This window comes from Chroicocephalus ridibundus, chromosome 9 (genome assembly GCF_963924245.1).
Source record: "Chroicocephalus ridibundus chromosome 9, bChrRid1.1, whole genome shotgun sequence".
NCBI classification, from domain to species: Eukaryota; Metazoa; Chordata; class Aves; order Charadriiformes; family Laridae; genus Chroicocephalus; species Chroicocephalus ridibundus.
Window position 1 is genome coordinate 31956333 of NC_086292.1, and position 19651 is coordinate 31975983.

Below are 19651 nucleotides of genomic sequence, written 5' to 3' on the forward strand. Positions count from 1 at the left end.
CTGAATCCTGTTCCCCGACTTTTCTTTTTCATCTTCTGGCTGGAGCCGAGGCCTCGGTGGGAGAGTGAGAGGGTGTTGAAGATGGTCCTCAGGGCCATAAACTTCGGTTGCGAAAAAACTCTGGCCTGTATCAGCTGCAGCCATGGTCCCTGTTCCAACCCAGCCATCTCGGAATTCTCAAAAGAAACGTGTGTGGGATTGTTGTATTTGGTTTTTTTGTTCGGGCCTTGCTCAGAGGCTCAAGATTGGGACATAAATCAGTTTGGTTTTCCTCCTCCACTGAATAGATCACGGCACAGCCACTTTGTGTAGTAGGAACCTAACAAAAACCAGATTTTAACATAGTCACTAGCTCCTTTGAAGGAGGCAGTGTTAGCAGTTATGATCTAGACTAGGCATTGGTAAGAACTTACCAAATAATTACAGGCTTCCTCGAGTAGTATAGCATGAGTAATTGCAGGTTTAAAAATGTTATTGTGAGGAGTAGTTTATACCGAAACTTCATCCTGCTGTTTGAAACCAGCATCCATCACTCTCATCGTGCCACAGCAAATGCTTGTCCTTCTCCACAGAAGAATGTAGGCTTGCTTTATTGTACAGCGAATGTTCTGTGGTACGTTATTTAAATTAGCATATAATAGAAACCTAATTGCCCACTAGGGCCCAAAGCTTTAGCTGGTGGAGATCAATGTGCTTCCACTGAAGGCAGTGTAGCAATGTTGATTTTCACCCCTTGAGGATCTGGCTCAGCAGCTTGTTTCTATTCCAGGCATTGTTAAAGGAGATAGTGTGTTTAGAATATTAAACTATGGCATTGTCAGAGATAGTCAACTCAATTTATGTGCAAGTGAAGAGAAATAAAGCGGTAAAACCATTGTTTTTTATCTGAGGATTTCAATTTGCATTGTCGATTATTCATATTGACTGATCTGGTACAACAGGGAAATCATGAGCGTGGGGTCATCTTGTTGTGGTTTTAATTTCCTACGTCTGTAGTTATCTAATCCTCTCAGTGTGAGCAAGCATGATTAGTATTTATTTCTATTCTGTGTGCCAGTGCCCTGGGCCAGGTTCTGTGCTAAATCCAAAGTGACTCTCCTACTTAATTGGCATTAACTTGTGCTGCAATAGTATAAATAAAAACTTGTACTTTCTGTATGAAGCACCCGCAACTCCCCAAACAGATTGCTTCTACATGGATGTTCTGCCCCGATGTTAAGGCTTGTGATAGATCTGTTTGTGGGTTTTATTTTGCTTGGAACTTTTTCTAGCAATGTTTTCTGAATAATACTTTGAGAAACACCGATGTGGAAACTGTCTGCTCGTTAATCATTGAGGTGCTACTGTGAGCGTTGTTACAGCTGTACCACTGGTTAATAGGTTGTCACAGTAAGAACAACAGCCACCTCTCTCTCTGGAGAGTCAAATACCAAAACGGACAATAATTCTTCGCTTTGTCAAATGGTTTTTACTGTCATTTGGAATGCTTGCTTAGAGAAGCTTATTTTACTTAATGAATGCTCCATTCAGGAATAGGGAAACTTTAGGGCTGAGCTGAGCCAACCGTTCTTTGTGGAGTTTGTTTCCTCTCCTTTCACTTCCATTATTCTCAGAAGACCTCTGGCTGCTCCCCCGCTTATCTCTGCTTCCATTTGTCCCCTGGGAGCTTTGGATAATCAAAGTTGTGCTGCAAGTATTCTTCTGAGAGTAGGAATGGGGGAGTTCTGGTTAAATGCTTTGGGTCTGTATCAAGGCCGGTATAGTAACTGACTGTTGAGAGCCTTTTAAAATAGTACAGTGTTAAAACTGTACGAATTTGGAGTTGCCTGGCATTCGTTCCTGTCTGTTTTCTGATGCGTGCAGAGCACAAGCATAGGAAGAAACATCAGCAAGAATGATGGGTAAAGACTGTCTTGAAAGGGTTGAGAGATTATGTTCGTCATTCTCGGTAAATTATTGTGTGGCTTCATTCAGCTCTGGTTACAAGGTTACGTTCTTGTCCTGACAGAGTGATGAAGCTTAGCTCATTAAATAGTTTGGATTGTCTTTGGATAAAATTATTGCAATAATACAGGTGCTGTTTCTATAATTTTCTTCTAACTTTTATCAAGCCTCCTTTATTTGAGGAAACACAAAACCAATACATTCGTACTTGCCAGCTTCTACCTTTTGGGGCGATTTGGGCTTTAGAACCTAGTGTTAACCATGTGAAATAAGTCAAGTTTTGCCTTTTAATCTGTCAAATGCATTTAGCAATATTTGACTCAATCATTTTATTCTCTAATAGCCTGTTCATACTCATATTCTACCCAGTGTGCCTGTTCTGCCTGGTTCTGTGGGACATGGGATTGTCTTCTCATTGTTGTACTGTCAGACTTGTTTGAAAAAGATGTCAGCATTCTCTGCTTGGGGTTTTTTGGTAGCCATCTTGCAATTTGATGATTTTTAGAAATGAAAGTAATAAAGTATTAAGGCATTTGTATAGATGTTGATGGTAAGTCAGTACATCATCCTTTGTTTTCAGTACCAGGTTTTTCAGCTTTGATGTGGGTTGGGTTTTTTTCACTTAAAAACATGGGGACATGTTGAACATGTGTGGCCAGAGACTTACCTGACATGAGTCATCCCATGTTGAGGTAATGAAGCCATCTTAGAGCCAGATGCCTGAGACCAGTATTGTGTTATCTCCATTGCAGAGGTAACAAACATTACAATTTTAGAGTCTGATGGCCAAATGGCACAACACCAAACAGGATAGCTTTTCTTTCCCCTGAGTAGTAAATCATGTTGGATAATTCATGATGCAAACTGCTGTTATTTCTAGAGTATGTGAGCGTCTGATGGCATAGCAGATTTTCTTACCTCTATAACTTAGATGAAAAGCTGAGCAAGCTTTGAGAGCAGCAAAATACGCCAGTAGCTCCACTGCAGTAGATCAGCTTCTTTGATACGTGCTTCTTTGCTTGTATCATTTTACCCCCCGGCGTGGTCAGAGTGGTACAGCTCTTACGGATCGTGCCTTTTGCCTTTTTGTTAGGAAGAAGCAGGATTGCAAAGATAATGGGTGAAGGCACTGGAGCATTCATGGCAATAATTTCTAAGAGCTGGAGATAAATAAGCAGGCAAAGTTGAAGACTTATCTGGGTGGGGGTATTAGCATTTTGAATACTCTCTGCACAGATGCAGTTATCACTTAATTGACTTTACCTTAGGGAACACCAGAAAATCACTTTGCAGCCATAAAGGAAAAACTTCTACACATATTCCATAATGGTTCTGTTCTGCTGTACGAGAAACTGAGGCCATTTTACTACTGATGTCACCACGGGGAAAGAGAAAGCCTGCTGCGAATCTGCTGCTATGCAAGATCGCTTGTGACGGTCAGCATCTTGCCATTCCTTTACACATATTCTTGTGATTACCATCATTAACTTGAATGACAGCTGTCACCTCGCCTCTCTCTCTGATAGGAGAGAAAGTCACCACCAAGAGGACTCTGCACCGTGGAGAGGGCAGGGACATGGCCACCTTTATTCCTGTCCCATTCTCCAAGTCGTCTGTGGGGGCGAAGGAGCAACGTAGGAACCAGGAAAAGACCAATTTTTTTGGTTTGTTTCTAAACTTGCTTTTCAGTCTTCTGTCAGGAACAAAAAGGGTTGTTTTAAATTTTAAAGGATTTTTGTGGAAAAGGGCTTGAGTGTATGATATTTAGAGAGGCTGCAGTCAGACCCGTCATTGGCCTTATTTTGCGAAGCGTGGTCTGGTGTCTGTCGCACAGTACTGTGCCTGTGTGGATCCAGGGAGTGAATTCTCACCCAGTCCGTTACCGGACTGAGATGGGGGCTTGGTGCCGGAGCACCTGTGGTTTCCCACCCTGCTGATTCACTGGATGCGGCCACTATCCTGAGTTGCGCAGCTGCTGTCAGTGACACCCTCAACTCAACGGGGTCTTTTCCTATAGAATAGTTTCTTGATTTGCTTGTAGTCATTATTTTGAAATTTGCTATCTAAGCATGTTAGGGTTTTATTGGTATTATTCCTTCAACAGCAATATTGGTTACTCCAGGCATTGTTTAAAAGCTTATTTTTTTGCATTTCTTAAAGAGAGATTTGGCTTAGAGCAGAATCAGTAAGGGGAAAAGAATTAGGAAATCAAACCCTTCCTTTCCCTTTTCGAACCTCTCCATTTTCCGACCTCAAATAAGTACGTGAAAGGGGTTTAACAACTTTAAATTGGATTTTGGAATGTCAGATGACTCTAATAGCCTTTGTACACAAATAACAACAGAAGAGCTGATTATTGTTTCTGGGCTCTGCCAGGCACTTATGTAATCATTAATCTTGGCACTTCTTTATCTCCAGCAGATTAGGAGGCCACTGTTATTTTGAAGACTGCCATTAAGTAGACTTTGTTAGTGTTTAAATATGTGAAGCTTAACTTTAAGCTTCCTTAATGTATGCAATGGAGGTATCCTGTGCATACAGCATTGCAGTCGAGCTGTTGGAGTAAGTTTCAGTCACATACCTGCTGCCACAGTCTGACCTGAGACGCGGGTTTATGTACAATGTTTGTTAATCAGCATCTGAAGAAACTTTGAAAGCTTTTTAAGCGTAAAGCATTAACATATCTGTTTGAAACAGCAAGCAAACTTGCTTTATCTGCTACCTTTCAGTTGGTTTAATCACTGAGAGGCGGGAAATTAAATGCTATGAAATGAGTAGGCAAAAGAAAGGGTTTTAATGACGGTCTTAGCACCTAATCTAATTGTGGCAAAGGAAGAGCTTTTGGGAGACCTTTTCACAAGCTGGTAATTTTCCAAAACATTTTTGTGGGCAACTACATTTTTTTCTTTCATGATCCTTGTCATGAAATGAAGTTTTCAAACACTGAAGATCCGTGTATACAGTCATCACGACGATATAAAGAATCACCGAAACAGCTGAGTCCAGGGAGATGGCATGAGCATGGCTGGTGGGGGACAGCACTGTAATACATGGTTTGAAGAACGTGTTGGGGAAAAAAAACTTTCTCTCTGGAGAAGAGAACCGCTCTCAGGAGTGTTTTTGAGACTGTTTGATAGACTGATGGTGGTTTTATTTTGTTGTAAACCAGAGCCTATAAAATTTCCATCTCCTCTGATATCATCCTGCACGTTCTCCCTCCTGGTGCAGTTTTTGGGGACAGGTTTCCTCCTGTGCCCTCCTACAAGAGAACATCTGAGGAAAGAGAAAACTGAGTGCCCGGCTGCAGACAGGCAGACCTGGCTTCCCTCCCGCGGGTTCCCCCCCGGTCCTTGGCCAACCGGGCGGCCCCAGCCTGCTTCACGGAAATGAAGGACCATCCTGTAACTTCATTCAAGTCAATAAAGTACTGCTAAGATTACAAAGTAGAAAGTTCTGTCACCATGAAACCAGAGTGATGCAGTCAATAGTGAAGACAAGGGGAAGAACGTCAGTTTGCAGCATGACAAAATTGCCTTGTAAAGCCCGTTCTAGGTGATGGGAGACTCGTACGAAAGCTGCCAGGAGGTAAAAATTGGCGGGAGGCACGTATGGCCATACTTAGTGCAGTGTCTGCAGGTGTCTGTTTCTATAGACCTGTGTGGTAGCAGGGGCTGGCGAGTGGCCATGCGACCTACCCAGGTTGTCTTGAGCAAATGGTCAGTGTGTGGGGAGTGTGTAGGTCTCCTCCTCAAAGCAGCATAATCAGGTGCTCAGAGAAGTTGTACAGGTGTTAGGCAAGAGCGACAGCAAAATTACACTCTGCATCTGGTTTTCACTGTCCAGGCTGTCTTCTAGACAGTTGTTGTAGAAGTGGTGTAACCTTCCTCTTGATCCCACGTATACGCTAATATTGGTCCCTCTGAGGTGGGGCAGGGGTCGAAAGAAGCATCTTTCTTGGAGAGGAAAGCATGGCTATTTGTTCAGCAGAGATTTGACCCTCTATCACAAAAAAGGCGGTAAGCTCTTGATAATATCTGTACTTCCTAGTGTCTTCATATGTATTGGGAAACATGTATCAGCTGTAAATTGTTGATTGGTTTTGGACTTCAGTGACTTTTTTTTTTTTAATTGGAGGAAATGTAGATATAATTAATCCATTTTGTGCTCCTCCCTTCAAAAGCTAGGGGAATAGCTGGAGCTATGTTGGCTGAGGATGCGGCTTCCTCTGGAGTGTCCCTTGGTTCTATTAATCCTCTAATGACCTCTGAACAGGACTCGTGAAGAGGAGCTGTGACCAAACAACACTTACGCACTTGAAGCACTGTCAAGGGAAAGCATCCTTGGATAAGAAAAGTGACCCCGCGTCACCTAGAAAAGATGCAGGCTACAGAGTTCAGAAGAACCTCTTTTGTCAGGCTGGGGGGAGTCTGGCCGTGGTTTGCTTCGAATAGCCATAAATCGCAGAAGGAGTTGCAGAATTCATGCTCGGTGTTGGCTGCGATGCGAATCCGTAAAGGAGGTGTTGGAGGGAGTTAATAAACGAGTGAGTGCAGCTAAAAGGCTTTTTACTGTTTAGAGTTCTGAAGCTGGTTTTGGTTGTTATTGTTCATCTCTTAGATGAATCATCTGAAAATGAAAATTTAAACTAGACGTTTAGAGCACACCTTTGTGAGAAACTAATGATTCTACTTGGCATACAGCATCAAAGGAAGCCTTTTTAATGACATCAAATTCATGTACAGCCAAAAAGAAAAAGAAAGTATCTTAAAAATGCAGATGTAGTCACTTCAGAATGATGGAGTTTCTCATCTGGGTGAAATACTTCTTTTTTTTTTTTCCCCTGCAACTTTTTCTTCTAGAAGTAAATTCAGGTTTTGAGTGGTTTTTCATCAAAGTGCAGCACTCTTGTAAGGAAGTGGCTTTTGCACCAGCCATGTTTGCCTGGCTTTAACTTCATCGTACAAAGTCCCATTTCTCAATACACACAGTGAAACATCCTGCAATTTCTGTAGATGCCAAACTTTTAATAAAATCGGTGCAGGCTGGCAAAATGGCCTGACAAACCCTGTGTTTAAAGGGACGCTTACCTTACTGGGTTCCCCCCTGCTTTTTTACCTCTTCCGCGTTCGTTTCATATTCCGTTTTCCAAACTGACTGTTCCTATCTCGAGGGAACTATTAAAGTGGAACTTGACTTGGCCGAACAGTAAGTATAAAGGAAAGTGTGTGCATTGTGATAGAGAACATGTGGCGCTGATGGGTTGCTAATCGGAGACAACCTCCTAAGTAGTAGGATCAGGAATTATTAATGCTAGATCTGAAATCTACATGCATGTGAGTAGAAAGAATGAAATTGCAGCATTACCCGCAGTTAGCTGGTGCTGTAGTCTCGTTGACCTAATGTCCCCTTAACAATTCAGGAGCCTGTCACCTTGTTAATGAGTTTAGTTGAAATTGTTAAAAATTTTGACACTGTGTTGCAAGTTATTAGCTTTCCCGGGTGTTGTTTTTTTTTTTTTAATCTAGTAACTGTAGGCGTCATTTGATTTGTGCTAGTAGATAGCCTAATGAGACCATTGAACCGAGGTGTAATTTTGCAAATGGATAGCACAAATGGATGTAGCTTCTTAACAAAATCAAATGACTGAGGTTTCATATTGCATAAAAGGAAGTCTAAGACTCTTAAATACCCGTTTACCACTTTCTAAAAGATCCTTCCTTAATGAATGCTAATGTAATTTAGCTAGCAACCGAGTTACTCTCATAATCCTGCATACAGCAGCTATACGCTCTGTAACAGGGACTAAAATGATTGCCTTCTAAGTGTTGATCATTTAAGACTGTTTGCAGCCTATGAAAAACGATTCAAGTAAAGGTTGTGCTGTGGTACTTCTAGATGACTTGCTTAAATGGTGCTTAAAATAGGCAAGTGGTTGGTAAATTCTTCTTTGTTTTCCTGGTGCAAGCAAATAAACAGAAACGTGGAGATGTTCCTCTAAGCCAGTACCTTTATTTAGGGAAAAGAAGGTAGGAGAGCAGTGTTGGAGTTATCAAAATTCCAGTCTTCAGAAGGCCAGGTCCAACACTTAAAGAGTAGGAAACTTCAGATAAAAGGGGGGTCTGTGCATTAATCTGTGGAGGAAATGTCAGAGGTAATTTAGATTTTTTTACTCTGAAATGCTACCGTATTAAAAGACTTTCTTTATTAAAATCATGTCTTTATTAGTTTCTTTGAGAGAATTGTGAAATGGGATAGAAGTACAAATACCTTCAAGCTTTTGGGGACAGGTTTCTTCTTGGTGGGAGTGGGGAGAATGCATTTAGTATTGTCCAGCTAGCTCCAGCAAATAAATATACTCTGAATTAAGTTCTCCTGCAAATTTCACTGTCTGTTTTCCTCTCCATTGATACTACAAAAACAAAGATCAACATGCAGACACCAGGAAAGATAAATCGGCGTAGATTTGCTTTTCCCGATATAAGAGAAAAATAAATTGCAAAGGCTACGAGACACCTCATGAGATTGAGTGTATAAGGGCACTTCCCCTGCCTCAAAGTGCTCCAGCATCTTGGCCTACCAGCTCACTTCTTTTTTTTCCTTTTTATTATTTGACAGACTATGCATTGGTTTGTTCTATCAGTGCAGCGGCATGGTATAGATGGTATCATAGTAGAACTGTGCTCATGGCCCTGCTGCAGGTGTTTCTCTTCACAGATGCCCAAGGTCAGTGGTTATCTGTAAGAGGAAAACCCAAGTGAAATCTAGAATCCTGTAAAAACCTACAGTGTGGATCGATGTAAGCACTGGCTTGTTGCTTACTGAATAAATGCCGTAGCAGATCAGAGCAGAAGTGGTCAGCCTTGGCAGTTACTGTGGTAGTAGCTCACACCTGTGCTGCTTCTACAACTTGTATTTTGTCTAGTTTTGTCAAGAGCAATGTTTTGTAGCTGTGTAATTAAACCTGTGAGCTCTGTTTTTAAAATTTAAAAAAGGAACCTAACAAAATGGAGACAACTAGCAGTACTATTACATAGTTTTGTGGCGGCTTCTATCTAAGCAACACAAAGCACCGGAGAGTTGTTTGTCTGGAGGTCTGCTCGCTAGTTTCTTGGGTCGTAAGACCAAGACCCAAGATTTGGCAGTAAGTACCAGTCACCTAAGAGAGGTGTAGGTAGAGGTGGAGACAAAGAATGATTATCCTGATTACTTAGATAGAGAAAATGAGACACCAGCTAGCATCCCCATTCACACAGCAAATCAGCACTAGAATGAGGATTATAGTATCTATTTCTTGACATGCAGTTCAGAGCTTTGATTAAAACTCTATTATATTTCATTAAAGAGAATCATATGATTGCAGTGTCAGTGTGTTTTCTTTTCTCGTGAAAAACTGTTTTTCTGAATTGCTTTATTTAACAAGAACTACATTTAGCCTAGTCTTCAAATGAATCATACTCCAAACTGCGTTCATCATAGCCAGTATAACTACTGTTAATTTTCAGCAAGAGAAGAAGAGGGGAATAAAATGGTTAAATGTCTCTACAACTCCCTGAAATGAGAGTGTAGCGAGGTGGGGGTTGGTCTCTTCTCCCAAGTAACAAGTGGAAACGGCCTCAGGTTGCGCCAGGGGAGGTGTAGGGTGGATATTAGGGAAAAAAAAAATCACTGAAAGGGTTGTCAAGCCCTGGAACAGGCTGCCCAGGGAACTGGTGCAGTCGCCGTCCCTGGAGGTATGTAAAAGTCAGGTGGACGGAGCGCTGAGGGACATGGTTTAGCGATAACTTGGAAGTGCTGCGTTAATGGTTGGACTTGATGATCTTAAAGTTCTCTTCCAACCAAAACGATTCTATGCTTATTCATAAGCACCTGAGCCAGCAGGAAAGTGACAAGTCAAAATATTATGGGACAAAACCGGTGTTTCGTGAAATCTGGAAGTCCCTTCTGGCCATATAGAAAAAAATCAAAGTAGTCTTCAAATGCTTTGGGTTTGAAACGCATAGGGCACTGCATAGCAACACTTTCCCCTTCATTCTTTCCCTGTTCTTTGCCACTAAGTTTGGTTACTATGTCTTGTTACTGTGCCTGTGTGTTGTCCCTAGTAAGTGAATCTTCTCCTCCACTGTCAAAAGGTAAAATTTGAGGTAGTTTTACCTCAAAACCTTAAAAAAAAGGTAAAAAAATCCCTCACAGTTGGTGCTTTGCTTTTTCTATGTTTTTATCTTCTCCTCCAAAGAGTGAGTATTGTTATTCTCCGTCTTGCTACAGTGTACATCTCTTGGTGTATATTTCAGCCATCTTCATGGTTTGTATTTGACTTAAGTTCATGAAAGTAGTAACAAAGCTGGAGCTTTCACAACTCCCTAGACTTCACAAACTGGGAAGATGTTAGTTGTATGCCCCGGCAAGTAACAAGAGATTGATCCTTCAATCAACGACTTTTCTCCTGGACAACCGAACACATCTGGATGCGCCAGTCCTGCTTATTTTGAGCCTAGGCTCTGTAGGTCAGTGGTTTGGTATTACAGTTTGGTCTGTGGTATGGTTTCATTATGTGACCAGAGTCCCAAGCTCCGGTTGTCGCTGCCTGTCATTCCTGCAACAAGGAAAATCAAATCATCTAGTTTTCAGCTGCAAACTAAATTGTTGGTCTTTTTTCCTCAAAAGTACAAGGAAAAATATGTCTTCAGTTGCTTGGTGATACACGTGTTGAGATATCAAGTTGCATTGCTGGGTCTAAAAAGAATGATAATATTTCTGGATGGATAAAGCCAAGACAGTGGAGAGAGATGACTGTTACACAGAAGGAAAATAAAAATCACTTAGTGTTGCACACATGACTGAGAGGGACCAAACATCGTATTTCTGAGTTCCTCTGAAAACCCTAAATAATTTTTTAGCTTGTTTGTGCTCCTGAATGCTTGCAGAAGTCTTAGATTGTTTGTGTTGGGATTTCTTTTTGGTTTAATTTTTCTTTATAAGAATTAAGAATATTATGATGGTCTATTAAGGTTTTTCAGCAATTTTCTGTTTGAATGTAACATTAAAAATATACATAGAGACCTCACCACAACACAGAAATAGTTTTGCCTATTGGAGAATCCAAACCACTTTTTATATACTCTTCTTTTATTAGGCATTCCAAGTATCTTCATTGAAGCCAGTGCTTCATGCAAAGCTTTAGTTCTTTAAATAAATAAATAGTTTTTTAAAAATAAAATCTTTTGGCTTAAAGTAAAACAATAAACATAAACGTCAGTGATTCTGGCATGAGAATATGAGCTCTTATTGCACTGTTCCCTTTGACATGTCGAAATCAGTAACAGAGGTTGAAAGAATTTAGATTTATTCCTGAAAGTCAGTCTTGCAAGCCCCAAAAGTGCTCACGTTGTTCCGTACTATTTATCGTGCATCTCCTTTAATACTTTTTGAAGCCGCGTGTTTTTAGCGTTACGGAGTGCTGCGCTGCACTGTCAGGTGAGCTCCTAAGAGGGATCCAGCTGTGCTCAGGCCCAAGGATCTGGTCGTGGCATTGCAGCATCTCTGCCATGTGTGTTTGAGGTGTTGCTCATACTTTACTTTTAATTAATACTTTGGTGGCCGTGTTCGTTTCTACTCCACCCATCACACCCACAGACTTCAAAGGATTTATACCAGCATAACCTCAGTATTTATTTTATTTTATTACTAGTGTGATTTCCTAAGGAAACAAGGCTTGGAGAGGTTGTTTGTGTTTGTCTGGTTTTCTGCCCATCACCCCAGTTCTCCTTCTTTCCAAAACCATTTCAGCCAAGCTTAAGAGCATCAGCAGTCACAAAGATGTGTTCCTACATGTTTCATGAAAATTGAAAAACATACCCAGAGAGATGCCCAGGTAATACTCCACTGAGGGCTACTGCGCAGCCTGAGCTCAGCTGCGGACAGGAGAATCTATAAAGGAGAGAAAGACGTGAGGAACGTCCCACATGCTGGGAAGGCTTTTGCTGGAATATCAACCTTACTGGACCCCAGAAAATCCAACCGTGAGACACGAATCTCTAGGATACCAGGCCCTGTTGGTTCTTCTCGGGAGCTACTTGTTACTAGCTATATCATTGCAGTCTCCAGCGGGTCTGCTCCTGGCCAGAAAGCCGTTATGGTGGGCATTGTATCTAGAATAAACAAACCTTCCACACAAGGAGGGGGCAAGTAAATTACATCAGCTCATGATCAAAACACTTACTTTGTGTTCCAAAAATGCCCCAGACATCTACCAACCAGCCGTCATCCTTTGAAGTACACGGGCTTTAAGTATTTTAATATATCAGAGTGGACAGATGGTCACTTAACGTAGTATGTTAATGGCACGGGCAGAGCTGTGCTGCCACTGGCTTTCAGTTTAGTAGAACTGCAGCATTTGTAAGCTGCAGGTGTTCGGAGACAAGTAATTTGCAGCCGGCTCAAATTACTTAGGGTACATGACAGAGCAAATTATTTAGGTAATGAAGCTGAAAATGCAGGAAGATTAGAATATTATATAGTAAAATCATTCCTTGTTAATTCAGTTTGTGATCAGATATTATGTTGCTTTAAATACCACATTACATGCAGTACCCTTGTTTGAGTCAATGAATATGTATGAATATGTCAGTGAATATGTATGCCTCCTAATTTAATCAATATACTTACAAACAGCAGTAGCAGTGATGTCTGGCACAAACTGCATCCCTTCAGAAGCAGGTTAGCCCAATTTGTATATGTATCATATTTACTTCAAAGCCCTTCTGAATTACCTGCAAAATTGTATGTACCCTGTGGAGTAGGGGACAGGCCAAGCTGTGTTCAGGGAAAGGAATTTAAACCTTTCTTGCAGGCAAAGAAGGGATAACTTCTTCAGCAGCACCCCGGGACCCAGGAGACCCCAGGGGCAGTCCTGGCTGGTGTACCTACCCCACATGGAGCCTTGAGGAACATCCTCAGCTCAGCTGGCAGGTTGGGTGAGGGTGCTCTCCCCAGGAAGCTGGTGGGTCAGAGAAAGACCATGCTCAGTGCCCATAGAGGTTTTAAGAAATAAAGACCGCTCTGACAGACTAACCACTATGTGCTTAAGTCCATCTTTACTGAGTAAAAAAAGAATACATATACCTGGAATTTTCTTGATATTGCTGCCGTGGGAGCTGCGGTGGGGAGCTCCGCAGAAACGATCTTATCTCAATGGTGCAGCGTGCACGGGCGACAGGGACCCTGTGTACCACAGGAGGGAAAGGGAACGCTTCCTACACAGGTTCTCCTTTCCAGAAAATGCTAATTTTTAAATTCAGAAATAGTAAGAGGCGGTAGGATTCACCTGACTTTCACCTTCTAAAAGGTGATTAAGGCATTGTTAAACTCTTTCTCTGATGAGTGGAGAGGAGGCATCTCCACTCGGGGGTTCATCTCGCTTGTCTTGAATGAGTTGAATCATTGTGCCCCTTCTCCCTTTTCCTTCTCACTTTCTTTTTCTCCTTCCCTTTCTTTTTCTCTCTTTCTTCCTCCCTTCATCATTCTAGAAGCAGACGACAATTAACTTCAGCTAATTACCTAACTTTCAAGGTAGCTCAGGTCAGCTAGGTGAATCTCACCTAAAAGGCAATGGGGAAAGGGAATGGGGACCCATTTTTGCTTCCGTTGAAGAGCCCTTCCCAGGATACCAAATCTGAGATTTGATACCTGTTGTGAATTTGGAAAAAATAAGGTGATGTGTGTGAATGTACAATTTTAAAATAACAGGGTGAAGGCAGGAGGAGGAATGGGGAAATCCTTTTTCCACCTCTAGACAATTAATTCACTAGGAACAAACATTTCATTCAGGCACACTAAAGGGGAGGAAAAACTTCTGTCTTTGGAAAATAATTTTTTCTTTTGAAAAATGTTTTCTTTGGGGCGGACTTGTAGTGCATTTTCTTGTGTTGAGGTTCAGTGTGTTTCTGCTTAAATGGCAGAACTGGGGAGAGAGGTGCCCCGTGCTTTACTTGGCTCTATGGGCTCTTGTGCCGAGTGGAGCCTGCCCAAGGAGTTAGAAAGGAAGAAACTAAAGATTATGATGAGCTCATACTGAGCGTTTCCTTACAAACACAGAATTAGATTTCTTTCCTCCTCTACTGCTCAAACCAGATGAGAAATAAAGCAGCATTTCATGATGCGGGAATTAATAAAGAGGGAGAGGCTGTCTAGGGGGCGTGGTTGGGACAGGGAGCTTGAAAAAGGCAGGCGAGCCCAGGGAAACTGTTCCAGATTTGGGGAAAGAAGTGAAGCCTGGAGTAGGAGGGAATAAGGCATATTCTTTTGTTCCAGATGCCAACAAAAGATGTCATTTAGTGCTCTCTCTGGTTGTCTGGTAGGCAAGTTGACTAGGAATTAGGTGGAGGCAATCATGTAATTTAAGCATACCAGAGCTACTTCAGACAATTGCCAAGTGAAGACACAGGGGATGGAGGAAGAAGAAAAGTTCAGGGGAAAAACACAGGCTTTTCCCCCCTGTAGTACTTGGGCTCAAGTTCCTGTTCTGTCTCATTTTGAGCAAATCAAAGTGTCTACACTCAATTTTCATGCTGTAGAATGACGATCATATGATGCTACAGCAGAAGGGAGATTACCAGGCACTGCAGTGATAGGAACAGCTACAAGTTCAAGCCACGTATGCTGAGAGATTTTAGTGGGTGTCAGATGCCCTTTGCTATGGAGGCGAATTTGCCTTGTGTTTGACATCAGTCTGTGATGATGGCGACCTCCAGCCCTTAGTGATCACTTCTCTCTCGCAGGAGCCGTTTCTGTAGCAATAGCAACTTGTTCGATGCTTGTGGTGGGTCTCTGTACTTGAGCTTGCATTTGTGGTTTGTTTGGGCTTTTATTCCTGTTCATGGCTGCCTTTGGCACAGGGCATCCTTGGTAGTATTCTGGAGCACTGTTATTTCAGGGTGTGAAAGATTCTTAGGCCTTTAATCTGGGAATACAAACTACATCTGTCACCTGGGTATCTGTAGCGGTTTCCAAGCAACCACAAGAGTTTATTTTTTTCTGCAATTCGTATTTAAGAAATGATTTGCTCATGCATGAACCAGAATCAGCCCGAGCACCACCCCAGGAGACAGAAATTGTAAACTGTAATTTAGGCTAATTCTAGTCTAAAGCATGAATTAGAGTATTTTATATAATCTTGGAAAATATACCGTATAAATATATGTAAGCACAGAACAGGTACAATTAATGTGAGCACAGTAGGGAGCTTTAAGTAACTCTGGGAATGTGAGAAACCAAGTTGGAACATATTCTTGACGTGTAAAAATATTTCCCACCTGCCTTGTTTGCATAAGAACAAGGTTTTAGCAAGTACATATTTGCATGTCAAAGTTAAAAGTGGGGAAAATATTTTCACCCTCGTAAGAAAAATGCATGATCTTGGCATAGGCAATTTGCATTTAGTATGTTTAAAGTGTCTTAAGTCCTTTCATGCTGTATGGAAAGTGTATGAACTTGCGACAGGGATTCCATTTCAATGAGTTGATTAGCAAAGGCACCCACGTGGAGCAGTAATTGATCTGATGGTTTTCCCTGCGTTAATTTGTAACACAATTGGTGGTGGCAGTCCCCAACGATTTATGCTTCTGAGTTTCATCCCACTGTCCTGTATCTCAGAGTGAAAAGGTAAGTTGCAGTTTTAAGTGCTGCGTGCTTCATTGAAAGTGAGTACCTTGAAGATGTAAATTCAAGGAAATTTGGAATTCTAAAATTATGCCTGATTTGGTGCCGCTGCTCATACGCACAACGGTTGGCAAATGCTGGCACAGCTGGAGCCTGTGAATCCGCGGAGATTCTCTTCTAACAGTAAAGCACCCTGGAAAATGCGTTTGGGACTAATTATGGCACCTTTTAGACTATTAGTAACCTAGCTTTAGGCCATCACTTTGAAGGCATGTTACATTCCTTCAGAAACACTCCGCAAATGTCCTGTTGCTTAAGAAATAGGGATTGCATAGACAGGCTTCATGGGTGATTTAACTAATGTGCTGGAGATCGTAGATAAACAAGATCCAATTATATCGTACCTATTCAAAATAAGGCAGTAATTATGTATATAGAAGTGAAATGTAAAAAATATCTTGCCATGTAGCTGTTGAGGCCAGCTTTGTCACTACCGTGTCACAGGAGCTGGAGAAGGCTGCTGATTCACTCTAGCAGAGTAGAAAAATAAGCAGATATTGAAAAGACACAACTGGGAATCAGTAGATCTGTTCCAGAATTTGCCCACAGGATTGCTCTCTGAATTCTGAGTTTCTGTCAGTGTCAGCCTGTTGTTCAGTTCGTAGGTGTAAAGTAGGGTTGTGCTGCCCTTTCTGCTCCACGCTTTGTTTGTAAACCTGTGATGCTTTAGAAATAATGAATGCAACACATTAATAAAATGGCATACACTTTATTTTTTTCCTTTTATTAGTTCACTTCCTGCTCCATTGTGTTTAATGTGTTAGCTGAGAGCAAAGTGAAATTAAAATAGTTTTTGTAGGACTGCAGGGGAAGAGTTTTTCCTATGTGTCCTGAAGAGACCTTTTAATTTCAGCCTGTCGTCTTGTTGCTGGAGGGAAGGTGGGGGATTAAAGATCAAGAATGCAAAGATCCTTGTGATGGAAGCAGATGCAAGTGGTGTCCTGCTGTATGAAAATATTTTGAAAGCTGCTGATACGGAACTGTCAGGAAAAGAGGGATGTGGTGCCGTAGCTGCTGGGCACAGCTTTCCTCGGCAGAGCTCTGTAGCTGCTGTTGGGTTCCTGGGAGCCGTGGGCACGATCCGGGTACTGCCCTGCTGCTCCGAGCATCGCATTTCACGTCGCCTGGAGAGTATTTGGAAGGCATGTTTTAGCACAGTCAGTGCTGTGCTAAAAGTCCTCTGGTCTCCTTGTTCATAGTTATCTTACAGTTTGGGCCTGATCCTGAGCGATGGTGTTGGGCTGCAGTGAAACGGAGCACACAGTAGCATTGGAAGATGATTCTGGTTTAATAATACGCAGTCGGTTAGGAGCTTAATGGCATGCAAAATGCAGTATTTGTAAGAGTGGACGTGACTTTTTGAAAACGGTGTTAAGAGTACAACTAAAGTGAAGCTAATGCATTGTAAGACAGCATTAGATGCGATTTTATGTGTTGTCATGGTCTGGATAGCCATAAACTGGATGAAATAAAAGGCCGTAAACAAACGGGCGTCTCGTGAATGATTTCAGTTCCTCACAGGAGACCAGCAGCCCGTCTGATTGTTAATGTGTCACAGTTAGAGACATGGCAAGAGGTGCGTTTGTACTCCTGCTCGGACTAAGCCGCTTCAGGAAAACTAACGTAGCCTGATCCTAACACCATTGCGGCAGAGAAAGGGCTTTCTTGGGATTTTTCGGTTATCTACCTAATGCGAACAGTCTGCGCTTCTGTGAGCACATGCAAGCAAGCATATGTAAAATGTGGACGGCTGGTCTTTGATACTGTAGAGCTCGGCCTCGGCACGGTCCTGTCCAAAAAGACTTGCTGTCAAAAAGACTGTGGCCACACACTCCGAGAGTAGCTGAAGAGGTATTCCAAGCATGCAGGAGTCCCTGCTTTAATCCATGTATTCAGGTGGGAAGTTGCTGTGATTGATACATGCAGAATCTAGTAGGTATGTTTTATATGTATGAAGTTCGAGTTAAAAATATCAAGGCTTTCATATGACGTATCTCTGTGTCATTTTCCAGACTGTGCCGACTCCTTTGTGTAAGTTGACTGGAATACTGATGTGTTTTCCTTCCTCATTTATTCTGTGGTAGCTAATACGCATACATAATTTTCAATTCGGATATGTGAATTTTGGATTTCTGGTGTAAAACACAGTTGCTGTTTACCTTGTTACTTCTCTTTCGGATTTGGCCAGTCATGTGAACCGGACGGCATGCTGGTGGCCCCTCTGGAAAAGGTGGTGCGTTCATTTTCAGGCAGGACAAACTTCAAAATTACCTTTTACGATCTCACAGGAATAAGGCTGGAAGAAACCTTTCTAGTGTCGTCTTAGCTCTTTGGCCAAAATGTGAACTCGACTCTTCTTTTTGGCTTTGAAATGCTGATTCTAGCCTTCTTGTGGGTTCTTAAACACCTTCTCAAATGACCCATTTTAATAACCCAAAAGCTATTATATAACGAGCAGCCATAATTTAGTCCAAAGCTCTAGGGGACCCTTGCAGTTCAGCAATGAATAGTTAATGCAGTATAATGTTTAGCAGGTTATTAGTTTTCACTGTACAAATGCTGATCAGGGAATGCTTTTATAAGGTGTTTAAAAGAAAATGTAATTAACTGGTTGCGTGCTTCTGTTGCAGCTCAAATTGAAATTATTCCATGCAAGATCTGTGGAGACAAATCATCAGGAATCCATTATGGTGTCATTACATGTGAAGGCTGCAAGGTAAGCTTCTAAAATATTAAGTCTTAAAACAGCATTTAGCCTTTTGGTAGTGATTATTTCCCTTTTTTAAAGAGCAAGCATTGCGCCAAAGTTGGATCAGTGGGGTCCATTTCAAGGAATGTGAAATCGATTGGGTGTTCTGAAGTACTGGTTTTACTGGGGTCTTAAACAGGGCATTTTTGTGACACGCACACACAGATTTCAGGACAAGCTTCGAAAATGATGCGGTTGTGCTGTGTGTGCCGAAAACTGTCTCTCTGTGAATAAGCAGAAGAGGCACAGAAAGATGATCCGCTTCCAGCATACCGCAAAGATTCTGTTCTACGGATTCACTTGAGAGAGCGTTTGTCGCTTTCTTGAATCTCCCTCTCCGTTTTTGCTTCGTAAATTGCTAGGAAGCTGTGTTGAAATACGTGAGCTCTCCAGCTTCCCAGTTTTCTTTTGTAATTGGCTATGGTTACAAATCTGTTCTGTTTGGTGTGGAAGATGATGTTGCACAAATAGCACATGCTACCGGTGTTAAGCACGCTCGGGTCGTCCTGGAAGCAGTGCCTGTTCCTTGCACTGCAACCACTGCTCTCTAAGGTTTAGGCTTTGGATTTTCTGCTGGATTTGTACCTTTAGTAACTCCGGTGAACGAGGATTACACTAGAAGCATTTATATTTTGTTTAGGTTGTCTCTCTCGAGCAAGAATTAAATCAGACAACGCTAACAGTAGGCGCTGTGAAGCTAATCACTCCTTTTTATCGCTAGTACGGAATTACAGCGCGAGCTGGGGAATGGCACAGTGTGCTCTACCTTGTTGCTGTCTACATGTATGTACGTGTTGCAGTCCCGTGCTGATAGGTTTTCCGCTATTACTCTATGCTTTAGATGTGAAGAATGTGTATTCATGACAGTTTCCAGTCTGCTATCCTGCCATGCTTGATACTACAGCCCATCTAATTTCCTTGCTTTCCCATCATAGAGATTTCTTTTGTGTTTTTCCAAGGGAGATTTTTCTGTTTTCATTAACACAGTCTCTCAGTCTCATGGAAGTATTGCTAAGAAGGAAGAAAAAAAAAAATAATCTAGGAATGTTAGAATGATATCGGACAGCACCTTCTGCCCGTTGTAACTGCTGTTGCTATGGGAAATGCACTAAAAATGCATTGATAATAAAATGGTTACTTTCTTAAGTTTTATGTGGTTGAGCAGCATTTATCAAATTTCAGCTGTGTGAAGTGGCAGACATTCACAGTCAGAAATTCCACCATATGACTGTCTTGTCAAAG

General features: G+C 41.8%; 1 protein-coding gene across 3 annotated transcripts in view; it reads left to right on the plus strand.

Annotated features, from left to right (window-relative positions):
- The window catches only part of RORA (RAR related orphan receptor A), a 372218-nt gene that overhangs the window by 331388 nt on the left and 21179 nt on the right, over positions 1-19651 (plus strand). For all 3 annotated transcript variants that reach the window (XM_063345858.1, XM_063345860.1, XM_063345859.1), the window contains one exon: positions 18291-18376. In XM_063345858.1, the coding sequence (XP_063201928.1) occupies positions 18291-18376 (86 nt within the window). The remainder of the gene's footprint in view (positions 1-18290; positions 18377-19651) is intronic.